The 27818-nt window shown below is 47.0% G+C and overlaps 1 protein-coding gene across 3 annotated transcripts; it reads left to right on the top strand.

Annotated features, from left to right (window-relative positions):
- Positions 1-160: 160 nt before the first annotated feature.
- LOC144727561 (solute carrier family 66 member 2-like) lies at positions 161-26954 on the top strand. Of its 3 annotated transcripts, none has more exons than XM_078606447.1 (6): positions 161-405; positions 3070-3299; positions 5713-5846; positions 12182-12398; positions 20030-20233; positions 26154-26954. In XM_078606447.1, exons 2-6 carry the CDS (start codon positions 3085-3087, stop codon positions 26161-26163), a joined length of 780 nt encoding a protein of 259 aa, XP_078462573.1. In that variant the 5' UTR covers positions 161-405; positions 3070-3084; the 3' UTR covers positions 26164-26954. The 3 variants fall into 3 exon arrangements, with proteins under 3 accessions (XP_078462573.1, XP_078462575.1, XP_078462574.1); XM_078606449.1 differs by having other exon boundaries at positions 178-334; XM_078606448.1 differs by having other exon boundaries at positions 347-405; positions 3027-3299.
- Positions 26955-27818: the final 864 nt, after the last annotated feature.

The following is a 27818-nucleotide window of genomic DNA, read 5'->3' as shown; positions in this document are numbered from 1 at the left end:
AGCCCCCCCACCACCTCGACCAATCAGCGCCGTGCGTTCCCGCTGAGAATCCTCCTGTGTAGTTTTGACGTCATCGCTTTCGAAACCCCACCCACCCACGACTCACTCCGGCGTTGCACGGTGACGTCATGTCATCCCGCTGTGCAGGAGCGAGTCGCGTGCGAGTGGAGGGAGGCGATTGCATCGTGACCACGTCTCCTCCTCGAGGCATGTGCTTCGCTCCTCGTGTCGCCGAACCGTGTGGCCGCGTCTCTTCAGGCATAAGCAAAGCAACAACAGCAGCAACAACAACAACAGCAGCAACAACAGCAGCAGCAGCAACAGCAGCAGCAAAGTAACGTAGCCCGGTTTAGTCGTAGGCAATCTGTCGTCATTGATGCCTTGGCAGAGAACGTGACATTTTAAGTAAATATCTCCCTTTTTTTTTGCTTGGGGTTTAAGACTTATAATGACGTGCGACTGTGGGACTTGTGTGTGTGTACAGTACTGGGCCGGTGACAAGTACAGTGTTTAATTGTGTGGTGTTGTACGGTGTGTTTTGTGTGTATAACGTTAACGATCATGCCTCTGGGAGTGACTATCGTGTGTGTGTATAAGCTGTACGTGGCCTACTTCCGTCTGGCAGTCTTGGGAGTTCCATTCCCGGCCACGGCTAACACCCAACTTATATACAAAGCGACTTTTATTCAGAGCCTCCCTCACGAAATCCACACTGACCAGCGCGGTGAAGTATGGTCAAACAACGACCAAATAGCGACACGGTTTTGGGAAGCCTTCATCCAGCAGTAGATTGGCAACAGGGTGTAAACCATTATATAACGATGGCTAATACAGTAATACTTTAAAATCCTTGAGTTTGTGTTTGCTGTACAATTTTAAATCGTGTTACTGTTTGTCAATATTGTTTAACGCACTTGTTAAATCAATAACGACGCATACGTCAACTCGTTAAAAGTACAGCGCTGTTTATATTGTAAACGTTGATAATTTATTGCAGTTCATGGATGCCAATAACACTTTAGAAACCTTTGTTTATTGTGCAAGCAGACTGTGTTAATACACGTGGCTTTTTTAATTGCTGTGGTGAAATATGGTCTAATAGCCTGCGTGACCCCACACGCAGCGTAGGGAGAGCACTAATGCAACAGCCGATTGACCGGCACGGTCTGTACATGTACACGTGGATGGCTCACAGGGATATATACCTCATAAATGAAACTTGAAACTTATCGACAAATAGTCTTGGTTTTTTCGGTAAAGTCACGTAGAAGGGAAATGAAAAAATATATAAAACAATAAAAATTCTCGCGACGTTTCGACTGCAACACAAGCAATCATCATCAGGTGTGAAATCCACAGCACGAAAATTTGAAAAAAGTGTTGAAAACTTATCGACAAGTTAAGGGGCGCCACGGTGTTTGAGATGTTACTTACTTCGCCTGGTATACAGGAGGTCATGGGTTCGATCTCGACGCCTGTATATTTGGAGTGTGCATGATCTCTCCCCGTAGTCGCGTAGATGTTTTTCTCCGAGTCCTCTATTCATTTTTTCCCGCATTTAGAAACATGCTTTTAAGAGTATTTGGCTGCTATAAATGTCGACATGGTAAGCCACTTCCTTGAGTCATCATTTGTGGCCAAGTCGCTTCTGAGAAAGAGATGCATAGCTCAGTGGGCCTTACCTGGTCAAATAATACGTCTGTTTTTATTTTTTCATGGCAGACTCCCATTTCGTGTCACTAGGGATGGCAAAAGCCACATGCTTGAACCATTTCAAAAATCATAAAGTTCAAACGAAGTAACCCGTCATAAAAAGAGATACGATTCAATAAAAAGCGTTCATAGTCGTGTTTATTGCAGCGTCTCAGATAAGGTGAAAAAGTGCTACAGATTGTCAAGAGACCAATAACAATGATTGGCAAGGTACAAGAACATGAGACCTATGGCATAACATTCTCTACAGGCATGTGTATAGCCTTTATATTTCCCATCTCAAAGAACATGGTGTGACAATTGCGGTGGTACGGCGTGTATGAAGAGAGGGCCCCGTGTTGATGGATCTTGACGGCGGTGAACAGAGGTTATAGATAAACCGGTTTGCGTTTCGCGACGGCGTGGCGAGGCCTTCACTCAGCAGTGGATAGACACTGGCTGCTGACGATGGGAGCAATAGTATTGACGCAGAAGCATAGATTGTTTGTGTGCTGCTGGTGCCACTGCACTGGGATGACGGGTCCCATGCACTGGGTCACGAAGAGTGAGAGAAATTGGACAGAGAGGGGGGGGGGGGTGCCCATTTCGTTCCTTGCACCAAGCCTTTGCCTACCAACGCTACACCACTGGCTTGGCCTGTACCTCCCGTTGCCGTCTGCTTTTGTTCAAAGTCCTTGTAGCATTGTGTGTTTATTTCAGGCCCAACAGTCACCCGCGTGCTGCAACAATTTGAACGGAGCTTTGTCACTAGGTGTTGGCCCACTGTCAGTGATGAACCCTATTATTTTCGGGCCTTTCAAAGGTATTGCACGGCAGTTACCTTCGTTTACCCTGGTAGACAGCGGGTGGATTGCAAGGGTGATGTAGGTCAACAAAACCCGCACTGCCTCGTACACTGTTGCTGTTTAACTTGCAGCCCTTTGTCAGTGCTCTACTGGATGAAGGCCACGTCAGTCATGGAGGTTGTTTGAACAGGCTTTACTATCAAGGTCAGTGTGGGGATGTGAAGGCATCGGTTAGCGTCAGTGAAAAGTGATAATGGGAACGGTCTTGGACCAGTCCTCATGGTAACAGACTAAAAATGTAGCTCGGGTCGCTGGGCTCCACACTCTCAACCGTTGCTATGTTGGATTAATATAATGTGCGACAATCGCACGCTCGTAAAGCTCGGTGTGCATCACACGATTTGAAGCGGAGTAATTTATTAGCCGAATGTGCCGTCGACTGCTGAGCATTGTTCGGTAATCAAAGCCGCCTCCGTCGTCCGTCGTGACACTCGTGTGCATTTTGCGGTGTTCCCCTCCGTCTCTCAGCGATCTAAGCCGGTTCCCGTTTCTGCGCGCTCGTGCAACGCAGGCCCAGGCAGTGAGGATGGACTTGGGTGACCTGTCAGCGCCAGAGGTGCTGGCCTCGCCGCTGGTGGTGCAGCTGGTGACGTGGGTTGCTCAGTTCGCCATTGTGTTTGGTGGCATCGTGCCGTACGTGCCGCAGTACCGCCAGATCCGGCGCACGCAGAACTCGGAGGGCTTCTCCAGCCACGTGTGCCTCGTGCTGCTGCTCGCCAACATCCTGCGCGTCCTCTTCTGGTAGAGACACGCTGAGCCTGCTGGAAATCGTACCGTGTATACCCCCATGACTGCTTCGAAATGGGCCCTGCCCGCTTTCCAGAGGTGTGGACTCGAGTCATGTGACTTGGACTCGAGTCAGACTCGAGTCATGAATTTGATGACTTGCGACTCGACTTGGACTTGCATAACAATGACTTTGTCCCACCTATGAGATGTGGACTCGAGTCATGTGACTTGGACTCGAGTCAGACTCGAGTCATGAAATTGATGACTTGCGACTCGACTTGGACTTGCATAACAATGACTTTGTCCCACCTCTGCCGCTTTCACATACCAAGACAAGCGTGGGCTCAGGCCAGGGTTGGGTTGACGTCAGGTCCAAGCCAGGCCATGTAGCTCGTCGGTTAGTGGGTCTTGTGGTTCGCTTTCCTCATGTCGCTCCCCACTCCTCAGCTGTGTTTCTCTTGCAATCAGTCGTGACAACTCCGGGGTTAAAACTTGGAAGAAAGACGTATTTCACTTAGGTCAACTTCAATGCCATTTAAAATATATATAATTGAAAAACACTGGAGGAAAAAGAATAAAAGTAATGATAGATTTTTACATTTGGATAGCAGAACCGAACCCCAGGATGAGTGCAGAGCGAAGGAAGGGGCTGAGGGGTGGGGAGGGGTGGGAGCCGTGCTGGTCCATGTCGAGATGGGCCGGCTTGGGTCGGTCTTCTCCCCGTTGTGGAAATTTAGCATCAGTAGATTTCTTGGGTGACATAATGGCATGCTGATAATTGTGCCATGTTGTAATTTTTTCAAATATTGTACTTCTAAATTATCGCGTTAATTTCCTCAATGGAATTTACGTAATTTGTAAATGTTTATTTCAACCATAATAATTATTGTTTCAGACATGGAATAATGTTGGATATGTTGAATTTTGAGCAGTTTTTAATAGGATACTAGAAAAATAATTTTCAATTGGTTGGTTCTGGTACCCTTGCGATTTGTGTGCATGAGGTCGTCATTCATCTTCCTCCTGTGTTTCACCAACTCCGCTTGCTCTTTTCATTGTTTATTCCTTCTTCTTCGCCATTGCACTTGTGATTATGCTGTTTCTGTGTGTGTGTTTTGTCACCACTGCATGTGTTCCCTCAGCAATCTCCGATCCGGTAGCATTTAAGCTGCTCATTAAACATAAATCCTAAACCGGTATCATTACGTGTTTGAGCCTTAATAGTCACTGCCTGAGATTGCTGTCCCTTGCATTTTGTAAATCTAACCTGTTGTCTTTACCTCAATGTATTTGTGTGTGTGTACAAGCCTCAATGGCTACTTGCTAATAGAAAATGCACCAGAATGCTATAACTAAGCTCATGGCTTTACCTCTGTGCATGGTCGTGTGCATACATACACACTATCCCCCTCGTGCACGATACCGGTCTTCATAGGTGCTTGCTCACAGCACTTTCCGCAAAAGTCTTTACGACTGCACAGACGATCATTTGCTTGATGTGTGCATGTGAATGTGTGTGTGAGTGCGTGTGCTTAAGTGCATTCGTACACGCACCGCATCCCCTTGTGTGCTGTAGCAGCTTAATGGGTGCTTGCTAACAGCACTTGCCTCAATGGTCTGTTAAATGCTATGATCCACGAGGGCAATCGTTGCTGGCAATCATCACCATCAGTGCATTAACTATCAGCGACGATGGCAACTCGGGTGGGCAAACGGAATGGAGTGAGAAAGTTCGCTGGCCGATCAAAGCGCAAGCCTTGAGGAAAAGTGTGGGCTGAACAACAATCGGCTTTCAGACTGTAAATTTATCTTTTGGTTAGGGACGGGGCAGGGACTAGTACTCATTACTAGGTGACTACGGATGGTGTAGGTATCGTCCTAATCACTGACCCGCCCATCCTGGACATCTGTGAAAAAGAGCTTCACAGCTTATCGGATTCCTCCAGTCTAAATAAAGATTTTGATTTGGAATGGGGTAGAGCAAGTACTATTCACTAGTTCGATAACAATCATCCCTTTTTGTAGTCTATTATCATTTGGTTAGCCAGTCACTCAGTACCATACGTTAGTTATCAGAAAAGCAATCGATTAAAAGGCTTTCTCATCCATCCCTCTAGATCCCACTCATGCTGAATTTGGAAGCCACCATTCTTCAGCTGCCGTAAGCGGGACATCAGGCGGTCACGTGTGCACCATCTCCCATCTCATTGGGAGTTGATGCCCCAGTTGCTTATCTGGGGGCAGCTTCAATTCCAATTTTCAGATTTTGGGCAATGAGATTTTTTCAATGGGGAAATGCTGCAGCAACTATTGTGGGTGACAATTGCCAACATTGATTTCCTTGAAATTGTATGCTCCCCGATCATGACTCTAAGGCTACACGGGTGATCTTTGTGTGTGTGTGTGTGCGCGCGCCTGTTGTAAGGTTCGGCCGGCAGTTTGAGTCCGCGTTGCTGCTGCAGAGCTTCGTGATGATCGTGGCCATGCTGCTCATGCTGCAGCTGTGCACAGCCGTGCAGGGATCCTTGGACCTCACCACCAAGCGCCACTACTTCTCAGGTCCGGCAGCGGCGCGCGGTCACTCGGACTGGGGTGCGAACCAGGCGTTTGGGAGTCGACTGTGCGAGTGCGAGCGATGCGGCGATGGTGGGGATTATTAGCCTGTTTAATACAAACATTTGGCGGTGGCTTTGTCATCATAATAACAGTGTGTTTTATTCACCCATGAAAACTTTACTGTCTCTCATGATTTGTTTTTTTAGAAGGGGCCGTCAACGTTGGTACGTTTGATATTTTTTGTGAATGAGAGTTTATCTTTATTTTCGGAGGAAATCGGATGAACCAGGGATAACCTCAAGCATTTAAAGCTCTGCACAGATAGATTCAAAGTATTTCTTTCTTGCCATCTGCTGGCCATTTAGCCCATGCTAGTAACACCTGATATTCCCAGCAGTCTCTCAACCAAATACAGCGCGAACCAGTCTCAACACAGCTGAACTTCGGAAATCCAAAAATATTGGATGCATTCCATGTGTAACTTCATTTACAAGTTTCAGGGAATAGTGTCATTAGATGAGGGGGAATTCATCACCAGAGAAACTATAGGTTCTCTGTGTCCCTTCTACAGCTGCATTTGTACTTGCCTGCACAAGTTATTGGGCCCCATCATTTTATCAGGATCTCTTAATTGCCACCTTGGTGATTCTTTAGAGGAGGAGGGGCAGCAGCGCAATGGTTCGTGCACTGCACTACGAACCCGGCGACCCAAGTTCGATTCTCGGCTCTGGCTAACATCGGTGGTGAGTGATATGTGAACAGGTCCTGCGTCTCCCTATCCCCACTTCCCCAACCCGCACCGATCGGCGTGATGAAGTACGGTCAAACAACCGTAATAACATGGGTATCTATTTTAGGCTATTTCTGCTGTAATCCAATCAGCTCAATAATCCACCCCATTACATTGTAATAGCTTCATTATATCACTGTATCATGTATCAGAGGTGAAATCTGATACGCAATATAATGTGTGTGTGTGTACCAGTGCTTGTGAACCTGTTGGCAGTCGCGCGACGGGTCTGAACGGAGCGATCGTTGTGCCCGATGTTTTTTGTGCGCACGTGGTCTCGCTCTGTACGAGAGTTGTGATAATTATCGTTGTTTAATTGCCCGTTGCTCTCCAGAGTTTGTTGCCCCACGCCATGTCAACCGCTGTGTGTAGCCGTTTCCGCGTGTTGTCTTTTGCATGCCGGCAGACGGTAATTTGGATTCACTAGTATTTCCACGCTCGAGAGCCTTCCTCGGTGGGTACCGCATGCCTTTTTTTGTGTGTGTGTGTGTCTCTTATCATCGAGAGACTTGCGGAGAGAGAGAGCACGTTATGAGCGCTTTTAGTTCGCATGACCTCCCCAACCTAAAAATAAATTATTCTCGTATAAAATGTCCGCACACCTTCTTCTCGATCTTGGCAGTGCTTGTATGCACATAAATGTACGGGGGGGGGGTTGCTTTGTTGATCTGGAGCAAAGTTTTCCAGTCGCAAAAAAAAAATCTCAAAAAATGATACACGATGAGATTTTATTTTATTATTCCCATAATCTTCCAAGACAACGTGTGATGAGTTATCATTGTGCAGTATTTTTGTTTGATTGCCAAACATTCAAAACGTGTTGTACGGCCCTGAACACGTAGCCTAGGCCGACTTGTGCGAGCTGTTACATTTACTGTGGAATCTTCACGTCGTAAACCACACGGAGTGAACATTTTTAAAAATCTATATTTTATCGCTTGCTGCAACCACACACCACCTGGCACAAATATTTGAACAAAGGGCCATTGCTGTTTCTGTTGAGACAATTCCAAAGGTCCTTCAATGATGTTTGCCCTGTTCTTGCCTTCTGATAATTTAATGGCGTGCGTACAGTGTTCCTGAACAATGCCTCTTTTTTAATATTATCGCCACTTGCTCCAAATTGTATCCCCTTCGCATTATCTGGCATCATGTCATGAGACCAAATATCCATTCAGGTCTCTCACACGCAACAATGCATCCCTTCCTGTTGTAGAACGGCCCAGGGAAACAAAGATCTCAAGAGTTTCCTCCGAAATCCCTTAATTTAACCTCTGGTCCAAACAGTGGAGGGATGCATTTTCCCCACGGGCTCTGCATTTGAACTCATGGGAGTCAAACCCATATTTAAATTTTCAGAGCTGCAATTTAGTCAAAAGTAAGTGTGGTACAAAATATAATGTGATGCTTTTGTACAGTCATTCAATGGTGACTGAACTGCGTCTTTGAGGGCACATGGGATTTATATAACGTATGAACTGGTGGGGAGTGGTGGCGCTGTGGTTAAAGCAATGCGCTATGAACCCGGTGACCTGAATTCCTTTCCCGCCAATGGCTAACATTGTGTAAGTGATATCTGAATCGGTCCTGTGCCTCCCTGAGCTAATGTGCATTTAGCTAAATATGATGAATTAGATAATGTAAATTTAAACATAGCTCTAGGCAGGAGACGACTGTGAAAGCAAAAGCATAACCCAGTATGTTGATGCTGGAAGGTTGATTGAAAATTATACCCCACTGGGATCTAGCGAGGAGTTACTCAACTTGCACGAATAAACACTGCACATTTTTCTTCATCGCGATGAACTATGGTCAAACAACCCCTACGGTGCAGTGATGTGTGAGGCCTTTTTCCAGTTCAGCAGTGCGTTTACAAATGGGTTGTAAATTATTAACTGCATTTTGATAAAACGGGTGGAATGTTCCTGTGCATTGTTTCATACACTAGGGGGCACCATGATCCACGCTCTTGTCGTCTCAGTGCTTGAATTAAAGCCACCCCCCACGTTGTTACGAATGCTGCCTAATAACTGCAAAATATACAATTAGTTAATGTTGCAGGTAGTTACCCCTATCCAGAGCAGTGAGAGAAAGGGTAGAGATTGGCTGATGTTCAGTTGGAGATTACATTTTACACTGGGGTCCTGAGAAAAGTGGCACATAAGTCAATATTTGCCCTTTTCAGATATTTTAGCCTGTTGGTGCAATCGCCATCGTGTCATGTGGACAAAGTATCCAGTCGCATTTACCGTGGAGCAGTGCAGTGTTAGAGAACGGCCCACGGAAATGGATATTGCAGAGCTACCTCTGAGATACTGGGAGTTTTGATGAAAATATACGTGAACAGTTTTGAATTGACGTACGAGCAGTTTTTAGTCTTAGCTTAAAAGTATAATCCTATAATAATTTAAGTTCTTCTCTGTGAAAGTTACTACTGCGTTTTCTGTGAAAAGGAAGTGACTGGGCCTTCTGTAAGCTTCAGGATTTGCATGCCGGTAGCGCTGAAATAGTGAAGTGTGTCGGCGCTCTCTATGACGTGTAATTCACATTCATGAAGTTTAAATGCAACGTACTGCATCTGGAGAGACACAGGCTACGTGACTTTACCGAACAGAAAATGGAAGGCCTCCAGCTTGGATTTGAACGGGGGGGGGGGGGGGGGGGGGAGTCGACAGCACATGCAGCTGGGGGAGGAGAGTTTCGGACGTGGGGACAGTAGAAGGGACTGAGCGCCATCACACTTGGACGACGGTTGACTGGAGGCTTTGCCAGAAATCTGAATATTTATTTATGCTGGAGGAATCCGACGGGCTGTCAAGCTCTTTTTTTCACAGATGTCCAGTAGGGGCACGGGGTCAGAGCGTCACAAACAACAAGCTATACAAAAACACAATCGGAGTGCAAAGTATAGGAAAGATAAACAAATCACTTACAAAAAATATACAAATAAAACTGCACTATTTTTTTTATCTTACCAGGTAAAGCCCACGAAGCTATTAGCTTCTTTTTGAGAAGTGACTTGGCCACAAATGATAGCTCAACGGAAGTGGCTTATCACGTGCAAATTTAAAAGGAAAAGGCCTTGGTTGGCGGAGCGGAAGGCCCATGGAGGGCGGTAGAGCGCGGTGAGAGAGGATGAGGCAACAGCCAGGGCTCTGTGAACTCTTCCCGGGCTGCTCACGTTTTACCAAACTGTGGATCGTTATACTCTTTGGTTTTTTTCAGTAAAGTGACGTAGGTAAAAAATTTAAATAAATTAAATCACGACGTTTTGGGCGCAACACAAGCATCCTTCTTCAGGTGGGGACAACTTAGCGAAAGCACACCGCTTAATTTTTTACCTACGTGACTTTACCGAAAAAAACAGTATGAATCCTTGCAGTCTCGAAAACTTCCAATCTGTGGATCGTTAATTTAGCAGCTGACTTATGAGTGAAATAAATTGTCTTTCCCTGGAATTTCTGCAAACTTTAGCAGTTTAAGAATCAAGTCAAGGACTCGATGAACCTTTTCTTCATTATGTCTCTGCAGTGATGTTATTCATTTTGAGCGTTTTTACACCTTCATTCAAATTTTCTGCGACTGCATTTTTTTTGTAATAGTAACCAACCGCCCCCCCCGCCCCACGACTGCCCTCCATCCCCTGTCCCGCTCCCCCCACTCCGTCGCGATTATTGATACGGAGGACGGGGAGGGCCTGTCTCATCGGCCAGAGGATCGCCCATCTGCACGGTCACACAGAAACCATCGCAAACCATTCTTCACTCCTCCGAACTTGTCTGGAGAGTGGCGTGCCATGGCGCCACCGTCCTCAATTCTCATCATTTTCTGGGGGCACACATTGTTCGTCCCCCCCTCGCCTTTGCTTCCGTGACTCTCTGTCGAACAGAGGTGCAGTTGAACCATACAGTCACTTCTTTCAAGGATGAACTTTCAAAAGACTGTCAAGGATGACTGAGTTGGCGTTCGTCCTTTGGCTCTAATGGGTTTCTTTTGGGTTAGGTTGTGCAGTGTATAATGTCAACTTTGTTTAGTTTAACCCTCCACCACCTGCCGGAGCCAATCAATTTATCACGTCATGGGCAAACAAGTTAATTGATTTGTTATATCAGCAAAGCGGGAGTGATGAAAAGCAAACAACATTTTGACCGTTTTATTTGACGTTTCACTGGAGATTACAACCAGCGACATCAGGCGTTTAACAAAAGCTCAGCACTTTACCGTGGCGTCCCTGTGTTTCGCTCCATGTGCTCTGAGCTTTTGCAGGAATTGAACTGTGAGCAGCTGGTGCTCTCCCTAGGGTAAATATTGCATAGCCGGCCGATGTTGGTTTTTCTGGTTCACGATGCTGCTCGGTTCAGTTCCTGAAGATGCTCTCAGCAAGTGGAGCGAAACGTCGAACATTGTGCCCAACAATACGTGGTACAACTTTAATTGACACCGGTCAGCTTTACGGCACTACCGCAGTGGTATTTTCTCACTTTCGTATCCACCAACCCATCAGCCGTTTCGCAAGAGGTCGTTAACTGAGCAGACACGAAAACCCTAAAGGCACCGAATCTTTCACACGATGCTTCCAGGACACGGAGTTGCTCGTGTTCCTCTATCCGCACGCTGGACCTTGTGCCGTGTGGCCACAAAGAGTGATGTGTGCCTTGGGTCGGCCGAATTCGAGCCGCCAAAACTCAACTCGTAAAGCCGTCCGCATGGCAGCGGCCAAATAAATGATGCAGCACGGAGGGTTATGAACGATGGCGATCCAGAGCCAGCATTCTACTCTTGCTAACGCGCGGTTCTAAATTGATCCATTTTAACGACCATCGCAATACCCCCCCACCCAGCCGACTTCACTCCGCACATCGAGCAGCAGCGTAGACCACGGCACAACCATCGCCATAATCGCCATCATCGGTCTTCATCTTTAGCATTGTCATCTCCATCATTACCATCATTGTCATATTTGCAGTTGTTAAATGTATTATGTACGCATCTTCATTTTGACAATTGCATGGCCCAGCCATGATCATCATTGTCATGCGCGTCATCCTTACCGTCATCACCCCTGGTGTTTTAAAATATTTTGAGATTTGCATCATCATCGTCGTCATTACCAGCAGCACTGGGATATCATCCTCGTCCTCATCGTCAAATGTATACTGCCCCTTGCAGAGTTGTCTTTGACAATGTGTGCTGACTCTTATGTTCCAACATACATGATATGTTGATGTCGTCTTGATTAATAAAAAAAAAAACAATATTTTTCACCGTAGTTTCTTACGTTTGAATTGTTATTCTTAGTATTACTACGCTTTATATTGAGGAAAGCCATAGCGAGTGTCACGGCTCTCTTTCGGGGAGGTTCCTGTCAAGTTTTTTGCAGTAGGAGCCGACGATTGCTGAGAATACTTCCCAACCGAGTGAGCTGATGTTCCACCGTGGCAACGGAGGCATCGTCCGGACGTCTCCGCACGAGCGTTCGAAGGGCGGCCCCGGGCACCGCCCGTAGTCTCACTTCCACCGTGCGTTTCGCCGCCCTCCCCGCATGCAGACCTCGACCTGCGCTACTTCTGGCAGTGGAGCCGCTTCCTCGACTACCTCCAGTTCGTGGCGGCGTTCTCGCTGCTGGCAGCGGGCGCCACCTTCGCGCTGCTCGACCTGGCTGCGTACGTGGAGGCCCTGGGCTTCCTGGCGACGTTCTCCGAGGCCATGCTCGGCACGCCGCAGCTCTACCGCAACTACCGCAACCGCTCTACCGAGGGCATGAGGTAGGCATAGGCAGAACCGCAGCACGACTTGGCAGGACCCTCCTGAGAAAGAGCCATGAGACTTGGTGAGGCTTTTCCTGGGACGGCGGCACGAGCGGTGACAAAGGCTCTAGCTGGTGGCGGTAGCTAGGCCGCACGACTTCTACGATGGAACACCGGCTAACTCATTTGGGAAAATACATAGCAGTGATTGCACCCCCTACTGTGTGACAAGTTCGCAGGGCCCTCCTGAGTAAATAAGCCTATAATACTTTGATGGACGATATAGGCCTGCCCCAGGAGTAAACCAAATACCATGTCAGCTCAATTTCATATCCTAATAAACATTGAGAGCCCATCGTTTTAATTGCACTTAAATACTTGTACTTGTTATGAGTCTATTAACTTTATATATTAACACAACTGTGATACAATTGTGTTTGTAGTCACTGTAAAACATCTGTACCGTTGCAGGAACCCATGAGATAGAACTTAGCAGTAATTTTTTTGCCCTTTTTGCTGAAATAAATTAAAATGTATCCATCGATCTATGTGACGACCCCAATGGACTGGCAGCACCCACTTATCCGGCCAGGTGGCTAAGAAGATTGCAATTAGCAGATCGCAAAAAAAAATTCTGGTTAGAAGTTGACTCAACACATTATCCCTTCACGGTCCATAAAATGATCACCACTTTGCAGGGAAGTCTAGTGGTTGTCCTGAGGGTGAGCTGGTCCCCTGCCGTATGAATGTGGATTTCCCACCGTCTTGATTATTTTAGCGAGAAATCACTCTGGTGGCTCCTCGCGGTGTGATCTCTCCTCGTAGCAGTTTAATTCGGTCAGCTTTATCGGCATCAAAGCCCGAGCCGTAAGGGCAAACTTAATAAGTGTAGCACAGGACAGTTCCGGTAAAGGCTTTGATGCACAGATCATCTCAATGTTTTATTAAAATCCCCGAGGGAATTAATTCCCTTTTCTTGGGGGCACTGCCTTGATGAGGCGGCTAAAGCTTTGTTAGACCCTGCGTATCTTAACATATTAATATAAAATAGAAACAAACACCTGACAAGTGCATTATAATGACTTTAATTCTCAAACCAAAGGAGGTTTGTGGCAACCCTACACCACATCCATCACAACCCTTGCCCCCGAAGTCAGGTGAAATGTAGAATTCTTTTTGATGCCCTCAATAACCGTAATGGCTCTGACATGGCTTGTGGCACATCTGGATATCCCCAAATGAGATCTGTGTTCTCATCTCTGCAAATAGGTCAATCTGTTTACCTGCGTCTATTCGGAAACAATTGATGTCATGTGCAAATGGCTCTGGCAATTCTGTGCCGAACGGTGAAAGATTGAGCACAAATATCAACAAGCACAGGCCAGAGAGGCACGTGAGTTGAGTGCATACTCCTGTGTGTTCATCGAAGAAAATAGTGCTTACAGAGCTTGCTGTCGCAAGCAAAGCAGTAATACGCATTCTGGAGACGAATTTAAATTTTTGCTCAAATTATATTGTCCCGTTTGGACGATTACATATTTTGTATGTTTAACACAATTACAATTCCCATCGTCCATTCGTTATATGTAAAGACAATTGGCTGCAGTTTTAATATTTCTACTGCTGAGTGTAGATGAAAATAGGAAAGAAGTGACACAGTAGTGATTAATGAATTTATTAATTGTTTAAAGTGCCGGGTAACTGACACCTTGGCTCTTCCCAGTGTGAAAAATCGCGTCTAAACTTGGCCTTAAAATAGAAAAAATGCAAACTCCAGGATTTATCGTATTCAATAACTGACCCACTTTTTTAGCTTTTTGCCTTTGTCATTACGTCCAAACGTCCCATCCATGACCAGCGCTTCTGACGAACATTCATCTCCAACGTTCATCTCATTTTCATAGCACACTTTTTATGCACCGTTGTGGAACTCCGTTCGATGCATCCACATACGAATAATATAAACATAATGTCTGTTGGCCGATTGTCTTTTCACACCAATATTATCCAGCAGCATTTGTTTAATCCAGCAAATGCTCCTCCACCGGATTCAACTATCTACATCTCATCAGCTCAAATCAGACATGTTAAATAAATGCTGCTGGGTTTCCAGACGTTATTGGCAAGGGTGCTTCATCTAAACAATGGGGCCCTGTTGAAGACAAATGGTAACACTGTGCAGTATACAAACTTATTATACTGGGATTTCCTTCTCAAATGAGCATTTAGGCAGTACTCCCTATGTACATCTCTGAGCCAGTGGTGGAAATTCCTAATTCCTATGGCAGGAGCAAATCTATCCATAGGACGACCACTTACAAAGTGGCCTTCATTTTTTGATGCTGGGCTGGGTGTATGTATGAATGTTTAACTTTTTCGCACCATACGTAGCCAGCCGTACTAATTGAAGGTGCCGGACGGAAGGACAAACTAAACTCAAAAAGCAGCTCTAAAGACAGTTTAAAATCTAGATTAAAAAGTACAAAGCTCCGGTGGCTTCCTAACGATCGGGTGAACGCCCAACCAGCGTTTGAACTGGCAACCTTGTCATAGCGGGCCGCTCGCTCCATCGCCGATGCACCCGGCTGGTTCGTCATTGTGGCGCATGCGACGCGTCGCCCTGGCGCGTCGTTGCGACGCGTCGCCATAACGACGCCGCGTCGTTTGTCATTGCCCCCTTTTCCGTCGGAGTGGCGACAAGCACCACGTTGCCCTCAAGAGAGGAACGCTCTCGTGTTGAAACGATGGCTCTGCTTCGATTTGACCCTCCCCTACTGGAAGTGTGGATGCAAGAGACTGGACGGACGAAGCGGTGGCCAAGAGAGGGGGAGTTAAACCGCTCTATTTTCGCTGCCTGTGCAAATTACGGACTGGCGCTCATTTTGTACTCGCATGTCCCTTCCCCTTAAGTGTTTCCGGTAAAAGCTAAAAATACTGCCGTGTAAAATTTTCCACGGGTGAGCTGTGAGGTTTGAATTCATATTCGTGGTGCAATCTCACGTGGATTAGCTTATTAAGATGGAATCTCAATCTCATGATACGTTCGGTGGGTTGTGCGTGGATGTTTATTAATTTATGTACTGTGTGACCCCTACAGCCATCTGGGGGGGGGGGGGGGGTGCTGCCATTCACTGCTATGTAAAACACAAAACAATCTAATCTCAAAGCAGTTTGCTTCAATTGATCAAATCGTCGGGCGGTTATGGGGATGGGTGGCAGTTATCTGCAATATCAGGGGCCCCTAACCAGGGCCACAGCTTGTATTAGTGGGTCTGGAGTATATCAGAGATCTGTAAAAAAGGCCAAGGAATCCATTTCAATTGAGGTGCAGGTTGTTGAACAGGCACACACTTCTGCTCCATCCACACGCGGGCGCCTACCTAGCGCCTCCCTAGTGCCTATTTAACACTGACCTACAGTGATCTGGCCTCGCAGTTAATTCATTTGTCTTGTGGTTAGGGTTAGCATTCAAAATACAGTTCAATTGATCATGTCTAGGGCTTTTTTTTATTTTCTGAATCGGTAATTGATTTGCAAAGTTACAGAATCGGTAATCAAATGCAGTTCAGTTTGTGACTAATGAACCCAACTGAACGTTCAAACCGCACGGCACACTCAAATGTGATTGGTCAGCGGCTACCATCATAATGGACATTTGTGGAAAATAGCTTTATAGCTAATCGGACTCCTCCAGGAAAATAAATATTCTGATTCGGATAATGCACACTCACCATCACGCACCGCATAGTACGATTTAATGGACACAGTGGGGCTAAAATTTTTCTCTTTATTGTTCGATATTTCCATCGCTGCTGTGCGACCAACCGACAATAGATTTTCTTCATACTTTTTTTGTGCATGCAATTACTGATAATGCTAAAAGAAGTAAATTAGCAGCCCTAATAGTGCGATGTCCTGTCCCCCGTTGGCCACGCGTGGATTCGGTCGTATGAGTCGCGTCCGTGTCGCGTGGCGAAAGTCACCGATGAACGCGAATGGAACCGGCTGGGCAGGCGTGATCCTGGGCAGATCGGAGAGGTTTGCTGTGCCTAAGTGCCATGCAATAATGGGCAGCAGTGGACACACGATGCGATGAGCAGTCAGCCTAATGCGCTGTTGTTTGAGGTCGCGGTTGCTGTGTGACGCCGCGAGCTCATCTGCAGGCACCGTTATTCATTCACCTGTCTGTTGCAACTGATCAACAGGGTTATTAAAAAATATAGAAGTGATTTTCAGATTATTATGTGGAAATGGTGCCATTTATCCAGGCGAGAGCGTCACCCAGTCTTCAGTTTGGCCAATTCCATTAGCGAGCGTTTCCTTTTGGTGTGGTATGAAACCACAATGCTAAGAGAAAACACGTGCATACGAGGAGACATTGCTTCCTCCGCCCTTGCTTTAAAAAAATGTATGTTCGTGATGCCGCGCTGGCAGTGGTGCACAAGCGCAAATAACAAAGATCCCCAACACATTCATCAACAACTCCGCCCCCACGAGGAAGAATACACCGCAGGCGACGCTTCGGTCGGTGGCCGCCTTCCCAAAGCACACAATGTTCCTGTCATAAAACGATGGGTGTGCAGACGGACGTGTCGTGAGCTCAGGATTATGTTTTTCCAGACTTGCTAACGTATCACTTGCTCAGGCGATGGCGAGTCGCAGTGCACATTTGTTTTATGTATATATACAGCGAATCCTCGTTTTACGCGGTAGATGCGGTCCCAAAAAATGTCGCGTTAAGCGAAAAACGCCTTGGGCGATAAAGTTTGGCGAGATTCGGTGTCCTGCGCACACACGCAGCAAGATTGCGGGAGAAATAACTTGAGGGTACGCCACCACGCGTACCGTATCACTGCACCGTTCAGCCGTGCAGCTCAAGAAAGTAGTTGGTCGTCGACCGCTCAGAAACTATGCTACAACGGAGTGCGCGTTCCGTGTTGTGCGAAGAGTGCTCCTGAACGGAAGAACCGCGTTACGGCGAGAAACGCGAGGACTGACCGCATATTTAATGCGCCGAGTGCATTCCAGCCACTCTGCCACCTAATGCAGCAAAGCCTTCGCTGTCGAACGCGGTCTGGATGGGCGGCGTGGCACTTGCTGCGTGCTCACGCATTCATACGACCGAGCAGCTCTGAATGCCGATTGTATCTGGATTCAAATTAGTGACGTCCATTTCACCTCGATGGTGGTATTAGTTGTGTTTAAGGTCGCATGAAAACGCGTAACAGGTGGGCACGTTGCAGGAGAAAATTTAACACAAGCCCCACTGCGAATGTGGCAATGCAAACTATGGACCACCTAGTAATCCTGACCACCTAATAAATCTGACCACCGAGTAAGCCTGACCGCCTAAACTAGTGGCGCTACTATCCACCACGATGTGGGAAAAACATGAATTCTTGAATTAAATCGTAACAATACATGGAACTGCTCTGGGGGTTGTGGTGAATGTGGCACCATTACTGGTTAGTACATCGGTGATCTACCATGAGCTTGCCCGGGTGTTGTAAGTGTGGGTGCTGCGAGCTGACAAGGAGGGAGATGCCAACTTTTCAATGTTAAACATTTAATGCCATCTAATGCATGGTTTTCTCTGGGTACTCCAGAATCCTCCCACATGAAGCCAAACACTCATTAATGTAATTGGCCGGACATCTCAATGCAGGACTCGCCAGAAAAAAAAGTTTTGGGTAAAAAAAAAACCGTTACATTATAAAATCTATATATTTTCACCGTGCAGTTTTAAACGAGCATTTGCAGCGCACAATACCAATGTCTGCTTGCTCACGGACGCAGAAGCGCCCACTGCTTTTGCCAGAAGAGTCGCGGCGCTAAGTCTCAAAGTGCTTTTTATCGAGTAATGAAATTGCGTTCGTGGAAACAATGCGCGTGCAGTACCGTCCAGTATTTTGTGGTGCGCAGTGGCCATTACCCCGCTCACTTACAAAAACAGAACTCAGCCTGGCCTCGGGAAAAACACGGCACGCCGAGGCTTGTCGTGCCTTTGTCCAGTCATGAAATTGGGGTTTATTTAAAATAATCCAGGAATCTGTTGGGGTAAATATTTGTTGACTCTAGACCGTGCACCAAATGAAGTTCTCCAGAATGTTGATTCTCATCTCTGCACACTGAAGAGGTTAAATGTAATCAGCGGAAGTTTAGTGACGTTACGGAGAAGGTGTTTACTGCCAGAATCACAACTTTGAATGCGTTAATATTTTAGGTGGGGGGGGGGGTTGTTCGTAATTACACATCTCAGGGATTGCATTTAGAAATGAATCGCCGTTGCCGTAGTTCGTTGCCAGCAGCGCAAACACCGAATGCGGTTGTTGTCTCCCATAGGGCTATGAATAGAAACACCCCAGGTGTTTATTTTAGGCCGGTATACTCACAGCAGCTACGTGCTGTTTTTTTCTGTATATTTTGCACAGTTGTCCGGTTTTAAATGTTTTTCACGTGAGCGGGTAAAACATATGACCGGTCGTCGCGCATTCACATTGAGGTTGGAGCAATTTTTGGGGGGGATTTTGGTTTCGCGAAGTGTCACGAAGTGTTTGATAAGCATTGGGTGCTTGTGCGCGTTTTGGAATTCTGTTGAAAGCAGCCTTAAAAGCCTGTTTGCCTTTGGGGAGGGCATTTCTTACATCCTGTGAGCCTTGGTGATGCCCTGAACACGCTCGAGCACTTAGATTGATGGGTGATCGACACTGTCGGACTCGCGGTGCATATGCGGCGGCACTTACCAGGCTCCTGTGAACGTGGCGCTTTGGGGCCGCTTTCAGTTAAAAGCTACGACACTTCCTGGAGGCTCAACCAAGAACACGTGGTGGGCAGGCAGCCGTTCCCGCTATCAGCCCTGCCCACTTTCACATAGCCACGCCCACACCATCACTATCTGATGTCGGCTCCGCCTACTGTTCATCAGTCTGCACCCTCTCTCGATATCGTGAGTCAGTATGGGGAGAGGGTGGAACATATTCAACTGGGACACAATCCTGATTTTGGCAAATGCTTAAGGACACCTGGTTTCCTCCAGCACACAAAAATGCATATGAATGGAATTGACCAAACATCCTTATTGCAAGACCCCTCTCTCCCTGAAAATGCATTTTCAGATTGTGAGGGTTTCCTGAAAACATAAATGACATGATCGATCTACCTCGCTCACACTACCCTTTTATTTAGCGCTTTCCAGCCAAGGTTGAAAGCGGCAGTGCATTAGCTCTGTCTGTTCTCAACGGTGATGGAGAGGGCACTCTTAACTGCAAATGGATGATCCAGTATGAATTAAGTTGTAGTGTGAAGTTGTTGCTGTTCGGGACTTACCGACTTGCAATGCGGCCAAATTGATTAGAGGGCACCGGTAAACATGGATACCCAAACAGAGCAAAAGGACAGACCGTTTGCCAACATTCAGACCGCCCATTGCCCTGACGGCAGTGGGCTTCTATAAAGCTAACGACGTACCTCCGGAGACAAACGCGTGTTGGCAAGATTACATAACCCATGATTGAGTATGCATGAATTCCCCAAACTTGTTTCACGTTGTTTGTATTCTTACCAACACTCCGTCACCACCTGGTTTCTTCTTGTTTCCCCTTCCCCCTTTCCTCCCAACCCCTTGCCCTCGTCACCTCGCACGTGGGCAGCGTGGTGATGGTGCTGATGTGGACGAGCGGCGACACGTTCAAGACGGTGTACTTTCTGGCGCGCGAAGCGCCGCCACAGTTCTGGGTGTGCGGCCTGATGCAGGTGTTCGTGGACATGGCGATCTTGGGACAGGTGTTTCACTACGGCCGGCTCCCGCGCCACACCTCCGCCCACGCTGCCTCCGCCGGAACCGGGAAGGCCTTGTAAGGAGGACTCTGATTGGTCAGCCCGCGCGGCCAATAGTAACGTCATCGTTACTATTGGCCAGTGTCACCAACGCCTAACCGTCAGGACTATCATCACCGCCACTCCAACCACTCCTGCTGCGTCAATAGGACAGCCATCGCCACCGTCATCGCAGCCACTGCTACTAACACTGTCACTACTATCACTACCACCACACTTTGTCGCATTAGTAAAACTCTCATCACCACCACCACTACAACCATTTTCACTTCTGTCACCACCGCTCCTCCTACCACAGTTTTAGAACCGTCATCGCCACCACCACTACCATTGCCACTACTGTCACCACCACCCCAACCACATCAGTTGTATTGCCATCACTGCCACCATCCCTGCGAATGCTACTGTCACCAACATTACCACCATCAATTATATCTCTACCACGCCCAGCATCCCTTCCACTGCTATGGTCACCAACCCGTCCACCATAACCACTTCTTATAACGCCGTAATTTTCCTCATCGCGATCGCTGCCTAGCATCACTACTATCAGGATCGCTATCACAGCCACCAACACCACTACAGCTGCCACAACCGCCACCACCAGCACAACCACTGCTATTGCAAGCTGTGTTTGTCCCTGGGCAGATATTGAACTGTTTACTTCATGGTTACAATCCCTTTTGCACTACCCACGTGGCCTGCAAAATTGGTGACGGTAGGAGTAACGTTCACCCAAGTGGTGGTCAGCTGGATGTTAAGGGTGAGGGTGAATGCGTCAGGTGCTGTGCAAAGTTGAGCTCAGCCCAGAGCTGGGTAACTACCGGCTGGGATGTCGATGGTAAGTTTTCATCAAAATGCGCTCATTGGAGTTCATAACTGCCAAGGGACCAAGATAGGAGAAGCAATCAATGTTTGATGGCTGCTCTTGACTCACAAACTGCTTAATACGTAATTTTACAACAATTTTTTATGCTTTGTTTTGAACAAAATCCATCTAAGCCTCCTCCCAGACTTAACAGGACACAGGAGAACTGACAAATCTGGCATTGGGAGACACGGCCGTGCCAGCTTTTCACGTTCTTCGATGCGTCTGTGGCATTAAGCGCTCTCGCGTACGTGGACAAAAGCAACTTTTGTAGCATTCACGATTGCTTTGTTATGAAGCCTTTGTATGCGGGACCAGTGAATTCACATTTATGGAAATATGGAGAACAGCTCACCAGTTGTGTAAGTCACCGTGCCACAATACAAAGCTAAACGAGACATTGGTTCCGTTTTATTTATTTGGCACGTACGTATTCATGCAGCCTTTCCACATGCCTGTTAATGTTCCACGTTCTGCTTCTTCGGGCAACGACATTTTTACATAGAGCGTCTGTTACGTTGTTTGTATCGTTTGTACAGATATTTATATTCTGCCATTCAGTTGTTGCCTATGACCAAGTCACTCTGCATGCGTGCAATGTCGGAAGCTGAGTGGCACCGAACCCGTGTGGACCGTGTTTAGATGGGTGACCACCACCGTGCATAACTGGTGCTGTAGGCTCCTGTGGGGGCTGCTTTACCAGCAGGAGAGGGGGGAGCAGAGCAATAACCAATGTTTTGCTGTACTATGCTCCGGCGTCGCTATCCTCTTCGCCTTCACCATCCTGCGCTGACCAGTGTGGTGAAGTATGGTCAAATAACCCTGCCCCCCACCACCATGGGGGTGACCCTAACCCGGTAGTGGATTCACCAGAGCGCTAATCGACGTCGTTGTTACACCGCTCGGAGATGAAGCATAGCTCTACGCTCACAGCTTCCTGGCTGTATTCGGTTTAAGTGGTGAAAAAAAATCGATGCGAATGCCCCAATAGGTACCAAGTAACCCAATCTTTCATCGTTTGCCGTTATCTCAATTCCCCCATTGGCTCTGCGCGAGAGCCAAGGTCTCAGAATAGACGGGCGCTCCCGTTGGAAATTACAAGTCGCAAACAAGTGCCTGTTGTACCTTAAGAAACAAACTCGCTCAGAAATAATCACCGTCCTTAAAATAGCATTGTTAGAGCAAAATATTACACGGCCGCGGTTTTTTAGTCGTCGTTCTTAATGGCTTGCGTGATGGTTGTTTTTTTGCGGAATGCCAAACAAAATCGGAATGTTCCGGTGTGTTTGTGTGCATGCATAAAGCGCGTGCATTGTTGCGCACCAAGCCTGCTTGTGGCGGTGGACCTCTAGCTGTGTAACTGGTAAATGTCCACCGCCGTTTCAGCCCGCCGTCCGTGCCGATTGTGGTCACGAACGAGAGCCGAGCGTCTCGCGTCGTGCGGCACGCAGCGTTAAAACCAAGCCGGCGGCGACGGCGACTTAAATGCCACGTCCCTACAGCACAGAGGTCGCAACCGGGTACCCGATACCCGTACCCTACCCGATACCCGGCTACCCGTACCCGGCCGGGTACGGGTAGGCCGTGAGTCACTGGTGAGTCACCGTTTGTCACTCATTTCCCAACGTCTTGTCTCTTCTCACAATTCAAGTTCTAGAATCAACCCACCCGCGCCTGCAACATGGCTTCATCCCAGAGGTCGCAATCGGGTACCCGTACCCTACCCGATACCCGGCCGGGTACGGGTAGCCGGGTATCGGGTAGGGTACGGGTACGGGTACCCGTTTTCGACCCTGGTGCGGCTGGGTACGGGTAAGGAATCAAAACCTGTTTGCGACCTCTGCTACAGCAGCAGGGTGCATAGTCCAGCAAGCCCCCGGCCCCCACCTTAGAAGGTGTCCGTGCTGCTGTCAATTCATTATTCGAGTATTATATTTCACTCTGCGTGGTCCGTGAGAGCGGATTATCCGGGTAGTGGACAGACGATAAAAATCCGATACATTACCTCCACGTGGCTAATTGATGAGCCGCTCCTCACTCGTCGGGGGTTGGCGACTGGGGATCGCCCCACGTGACCGCTCACGCGTGGGCAAGTAAAACGATGCTGACTTTAAGAAGCAATGAAACCAGACGACGCATTTTACAACCTCACGCCCCTGCCCACCCCCCCATTCTATGTAGGTAAACAGTAATGTTTGTAGATCCTCTTTTACATGTGTTTGTCTTGTCTCAAATTTTGTCACCTCTGTCCACTCAATAACGAAATGATCATGAGCTGGCTGCTTGAACTGGGCGGTTGCAACGCTAGCAGTGTATTTTATTATATCCCTGTATGTATACGCACTCATGCATTGGCTGAAAACATCTAAAAATGCGGCGGTTGTGAGATGCGATTTTCACGAACGGCGGGCGACGTGATGTAGAAAACGAAAACATTTGCTGATTACGTTTTTCGAAACTGCAAAAGCTTGGAAACAATCGCTGCCGAGATGCTTGCGGTATGTGGGATGAGACGCGCACAATATCTGCACACTACCAAGTGCTTGCGTGTCGTGTGTTAGTGGCTTGGCTCAAACTTCCGTCTCATTATAAGTCTTTGGTAATGGATGTTGAGACCTTTACGGACACCTTGTGTTTAAAAATAAGACTTGTACGATTGCGATCGTGGCCATGACACCTTTTGCTTGTGTCACGCTTGAAAATTAACACGCTCACGCACACCGTTTGTGTGTACGGGTGTGTGTGTGGGGAGCAATAGTGTAGCGGTTAGTGCGCTTCGCTACGAACCCGAGTATGTACCGCGTACACGAGGCTCAACAAAAGTTTTAAGAACAGAATATGAGACACAAATGGCTCACCGTAGTTTTCTAATGTTTTAAAGCAATAAAAAAATTGAGTAATGATTGTAAACGGTAATAATGTCGCATAATGCAATCGTGGCTGCATAATTCAATACGTTCTTAAAATGTTTTGGCTGACCCGTACGTATGGTGTGCCTGCGTGTGCGTGCGCGTGTGTATAATATGTATACGTTAGATTCTAAGCTTTCGTGACTGCAGGAATGACTCTTTGGTTCATTCGGTAAAGTCACGTAGAAAGAAAATGAAATTAAATAATCGAATACCTTTCACGTCACGTTCTTTCTACGTGACTTTACCGAAAGAACCAAAGAGTATGTATACGTTGTTTTTACGAGGAGGATGATGATGATGATGATTTAAATTCTCCATGAAAATTAATAGGCGAGCTGTTTTTTTTTGCGACCACCTTGTTCTCGTTAAAGTTGAATAATCACGCCCAACGTTAGTGGCACAAAGAGTGCAGAATGTTTAATACCAAAGTTGCGTTTCAATGTGAACACTGCCGGTGACTTTATGCAATGACCTGCCCACGGCGCGAGCGTTTTATTGAGTCAAAGCTCATTGTGCAGTTATTACCGAGACATATGCCAGTAATTTGAATAACATTTCAAAGCATCGCTATTAAAATCGTACGGATCGTGCGCATCACACGGTCCGATGCGTTTTCTGGTTTTGCTGTGTTGGGTGTGACGATGTCCGTCTTTTCGCTCCACGTGCCTGGCAACAAATCTGGCAGCCAATACGTGCGCGCTCGTGAAAACCTAACGATGTGCAATGATGCACGCTGTGGTTGTCTCTCAACGCTGGCAGGTCACAAAACGTTGGCGTTCAACAACTTTCAATAAGGAATCTGGCCAAAATATACGAGTTTCTCAAGTGTGGGTTTACTTTCGCTTTCCAATTAAAGTTGAGAGTGTCGATGCGCTAGCTCTGTCCGTCACTGTGTCCCTAACGAGGTGGGGGTAGTGGGGTGGAGATGATCCTCCAATATGTCCGAAACCTGATTATAGAGTTGTGTCGCGTGTTGCTATTCGGGTCTTGTATCCCTATAGGAAATCAGACAAATTAATGAAAAGGAATCTGGCCTGACAGAGCCGCTATTTGCTATCGCTGTTGTCTCATCGCGTCCCACGGACAAATTTCTATGATGGTAACTCCCTTGCCTGATGTACAGGAGGTCGTGGGTTCAATCCCGACCTTGACACCTGTATATTTGGAGTTTGCATGTTCTCCCCATGGTCGCGTGGTTTTTTCGCCAGGTCCTCTGGTTTTTCTCTGCACATTTAGAAACATGCGTTTAGAGCATTTGGCTGCTATTAATTTCCACGTGATGACAAGCCACTTCGTTGAGCTATCATTTGTGGCCAGGTCGCTTTTCAAAAAGAGCAACATAGCTCAGTGGGCCTTACCTGGTAAAAGAAAAATTTGTTTACTTTTTATAGCTTCCTGAGCCCCTGGCACAAACGCGGCCATGTTATCGCCAATTAAATACTTCCAGTGACAAATGAAGTCTGTTAAATGCTTCACAGAATTCGTGTACAAGCGTGAGTTGTATTCCGTTTTATTTCAAAAGGTAACGTTCGGTTTCACAACTAGGGGTGCATTGATTGATGTTGATTCTTCAGCTGACAATGCACACCTAATCGTGTGTGCAGTGTGTGTAAGAATCGGTGTTTCAATTCGTATACGTTCACGTGATAAGTCTGGCCACTAAAGGCTGCTGCTGCTACGTTTCCCACGATGTTTACCAATAAATTAACTGGCAACCGCTAATTGGGTAGGGCAGGCAAACAGGAGGTGTCGCGTTATCCCTCCTCGAAAAACATTACGCAACTTGCGCGGCCACTTTTGTTCCATTGAAGGCTGCGATGTCCGTTGTCGCAGTGTGTTTCGCACGGCACACGTGAATGAATGTGTACGCAGCCGTTCTGCCGTAGCCAAAGAAAGGCGCCTTTTTAAATGTTCAGGTCATGCGTGGGATCGCTGGGCCATCCTCCGTTTAAACAAAATAAATGCTTCCGTGGAACGAGCAGAACTGTTAGTTTTGTTTAACTGGGTGAGAATGCGAGAGATGTAAGGAAAGTCGCATTTGCAAGAGTGAACCAGTTGCCTTTGTCGTTGCAGGGAAATTGCAAACCTAACGTTGAGTTTGTTAATAACCGAGTCGATGTCGCCCGTGTCTGTGTGTCTGTGCGTGGCTCTGAATAGGTGGAGGTAGGGACAGTGTTGACGCTCTAAAGGTGTGTGTGGCTAAAGCACCTGCACTTGAATACTACCCAAGGTGTGCGTACGATCAACAAGATGATTGACTTGGGCCTGATCTCTCGTGGACGTCGTGATCAGTGACGCCTCTTCGTGTCATCGCCAGGAAAACGATGTCCCATCTTAACGTTGACCTTGGGACTGCGTTGCAGCCGGAGCGCGCTTACATGCCATATATTTTGAACACGTTTAATTTTGTTTTACCGTGGAAGCTGCTGCCGCTTTTGTACGTCGGTTCACGTTTAACGGATACAAATCCTCGTGCGTTTGCACCGCCATTCTTGTTTGTGTATGTACATAGCATTACTTATAAATGAAGAACTATTTCAAGAACTGATTTATATGTTTACTTTGGTAAGAAAATATATCTGTCAATCGGTGTTTGGCATAATAATGGTACTCCATCCGATGGGTTGGTGGGGAATTTGATAATTGTGTGGTTATATTAAATAGTGTGCACTGCTTGTGGCAAATGTGTGTCTGCTATGTGGCTGGTGGTTCAATGATCATTTAACTCGATTTCAAGTGTTGTTACTGCAGCGACTGGGCGGTCTACGTGCGCATTATGGACCCAAAATGTGTTACTTTTCTATTTAATACATCCCCGTCTTATCGTTTGGCCTGTCTTCTGAGAAAATGTGTATTGTGTTTTATTATTTATACCAGAGATTTGAGCTGTGCGGGAAAACGAGAAACAAAATATGAAATAAAGACAAACAAAATAAACGTTCTATTTACTTGGGAGAATTGTTGTCCTTCTGTTACTGTAAACTATAGTTTACCCGCTGAGATCCCAGAATGGAATCTGGTTGTTAAGTGTAATGAGTTAATGAGCTTAGCCGGGTCACCAATTCCTTCGTAAAAAAAAAACAATAATTCCAACTTGTAAGTGCCGCACTGTATTGTGAGTCGAACCACAGACTGACACAGGAAGGGCATCACGATGAGCCAGTACCAGCAATTGCCCAAGCTCTGTTCCTATATTCACGTTTTATCAGCCAACGAATGAGTATTTACATACTCTGTTTTTTTCGGTAAAGTCACGTAGGTACCTACGTGACTATGGAAGAGTATGGACCCTTGCAGTCACGAAAACTTCAAATCTAGGAGTATTTACATGTGGGAGGATGCTAGGGGAAAGCATTCATATCGCATACCGACGGGAACAGGTGGAGTCCACATTCAGCTGTTGCCGCATTCTCCCGGCAAGCCAGAGTATGGCCCCATGAGCCCACAGGAAGGGAAGTTCACCACGTGATCCACCAACCCTCGCTTCCTCCACAGTTGTGGGTCACAGGCGTGCGCCACCGCCAACCAAGCTCGATATTCACTGGAATTCTCGCGTAAGTTTTCTTATTCCAGATCCTTGAGGATTAAAACACTTAGGTGGGTCTGGCGGACGACGGAAACATTCTTAATTTTATTTTTTATTTTATATCGCTGCTCGCACGAGATTCATTTGTTTCGTGATTTCCAGAGTTGCACCTGGCGGGAAGGGTGGTTGTGGCTGACGTTGGTTCTCTTTGAGGTGGCCGGGTGGCTGGTGGTGGGTCGGTGCACCGAGCCACCTCCACTGACGTTTCCCGTCGGACTCTGGCGTTTCCGCTCGCC

The sequence above is a fragment of the Lampetra planeri genome, chromosome 26 (assembly GCF_965212315.1).
Source record: "Lampetra planeri chromosome 26, kcLamPlan1.2.h2, whole genome shotgun sequence".
Classification (NCBI taxonomy): Eukaryota; Metazoa; Chordata; class Hyperoartia; order Petromyzontiformes; family Petromyzontidae; genus Lampetra; species Lampetra planeri.
Note: the sequence above shows the minus strand (reverse complement) of the source record. Positions and strands in the feature narration are given on the sequence as shown.

What these genes read in the sequence shown, in the direction of transcription:
- LOC144727561 (XM_078606447.1), top strand. Translation starts at nt 3,085, where the DNA reads ATGGACTTGGGTGACCTGTCAGCGCCAGAGGTGCTGGCCTCGCCGCTG. An exon ending in ATCCTGCGCGTCCTCTTCTG is followed by an intron (nt 3,300 to 5,712) that starts GTAGAGACACGC and finishes GCCTGTTGTAAG; the next exon opens with GTTCGGCCGGCAGTTTGAGT. An exon ending in CAAGCGCCACTACTTCTCAG is followed by an intron (nt 5,847 to 12,181) that starts GTCCGGCAGCGG and finishes CCCCGCATGCAG; the next exon opens with ACCTCGACCTGCGCTACTTC.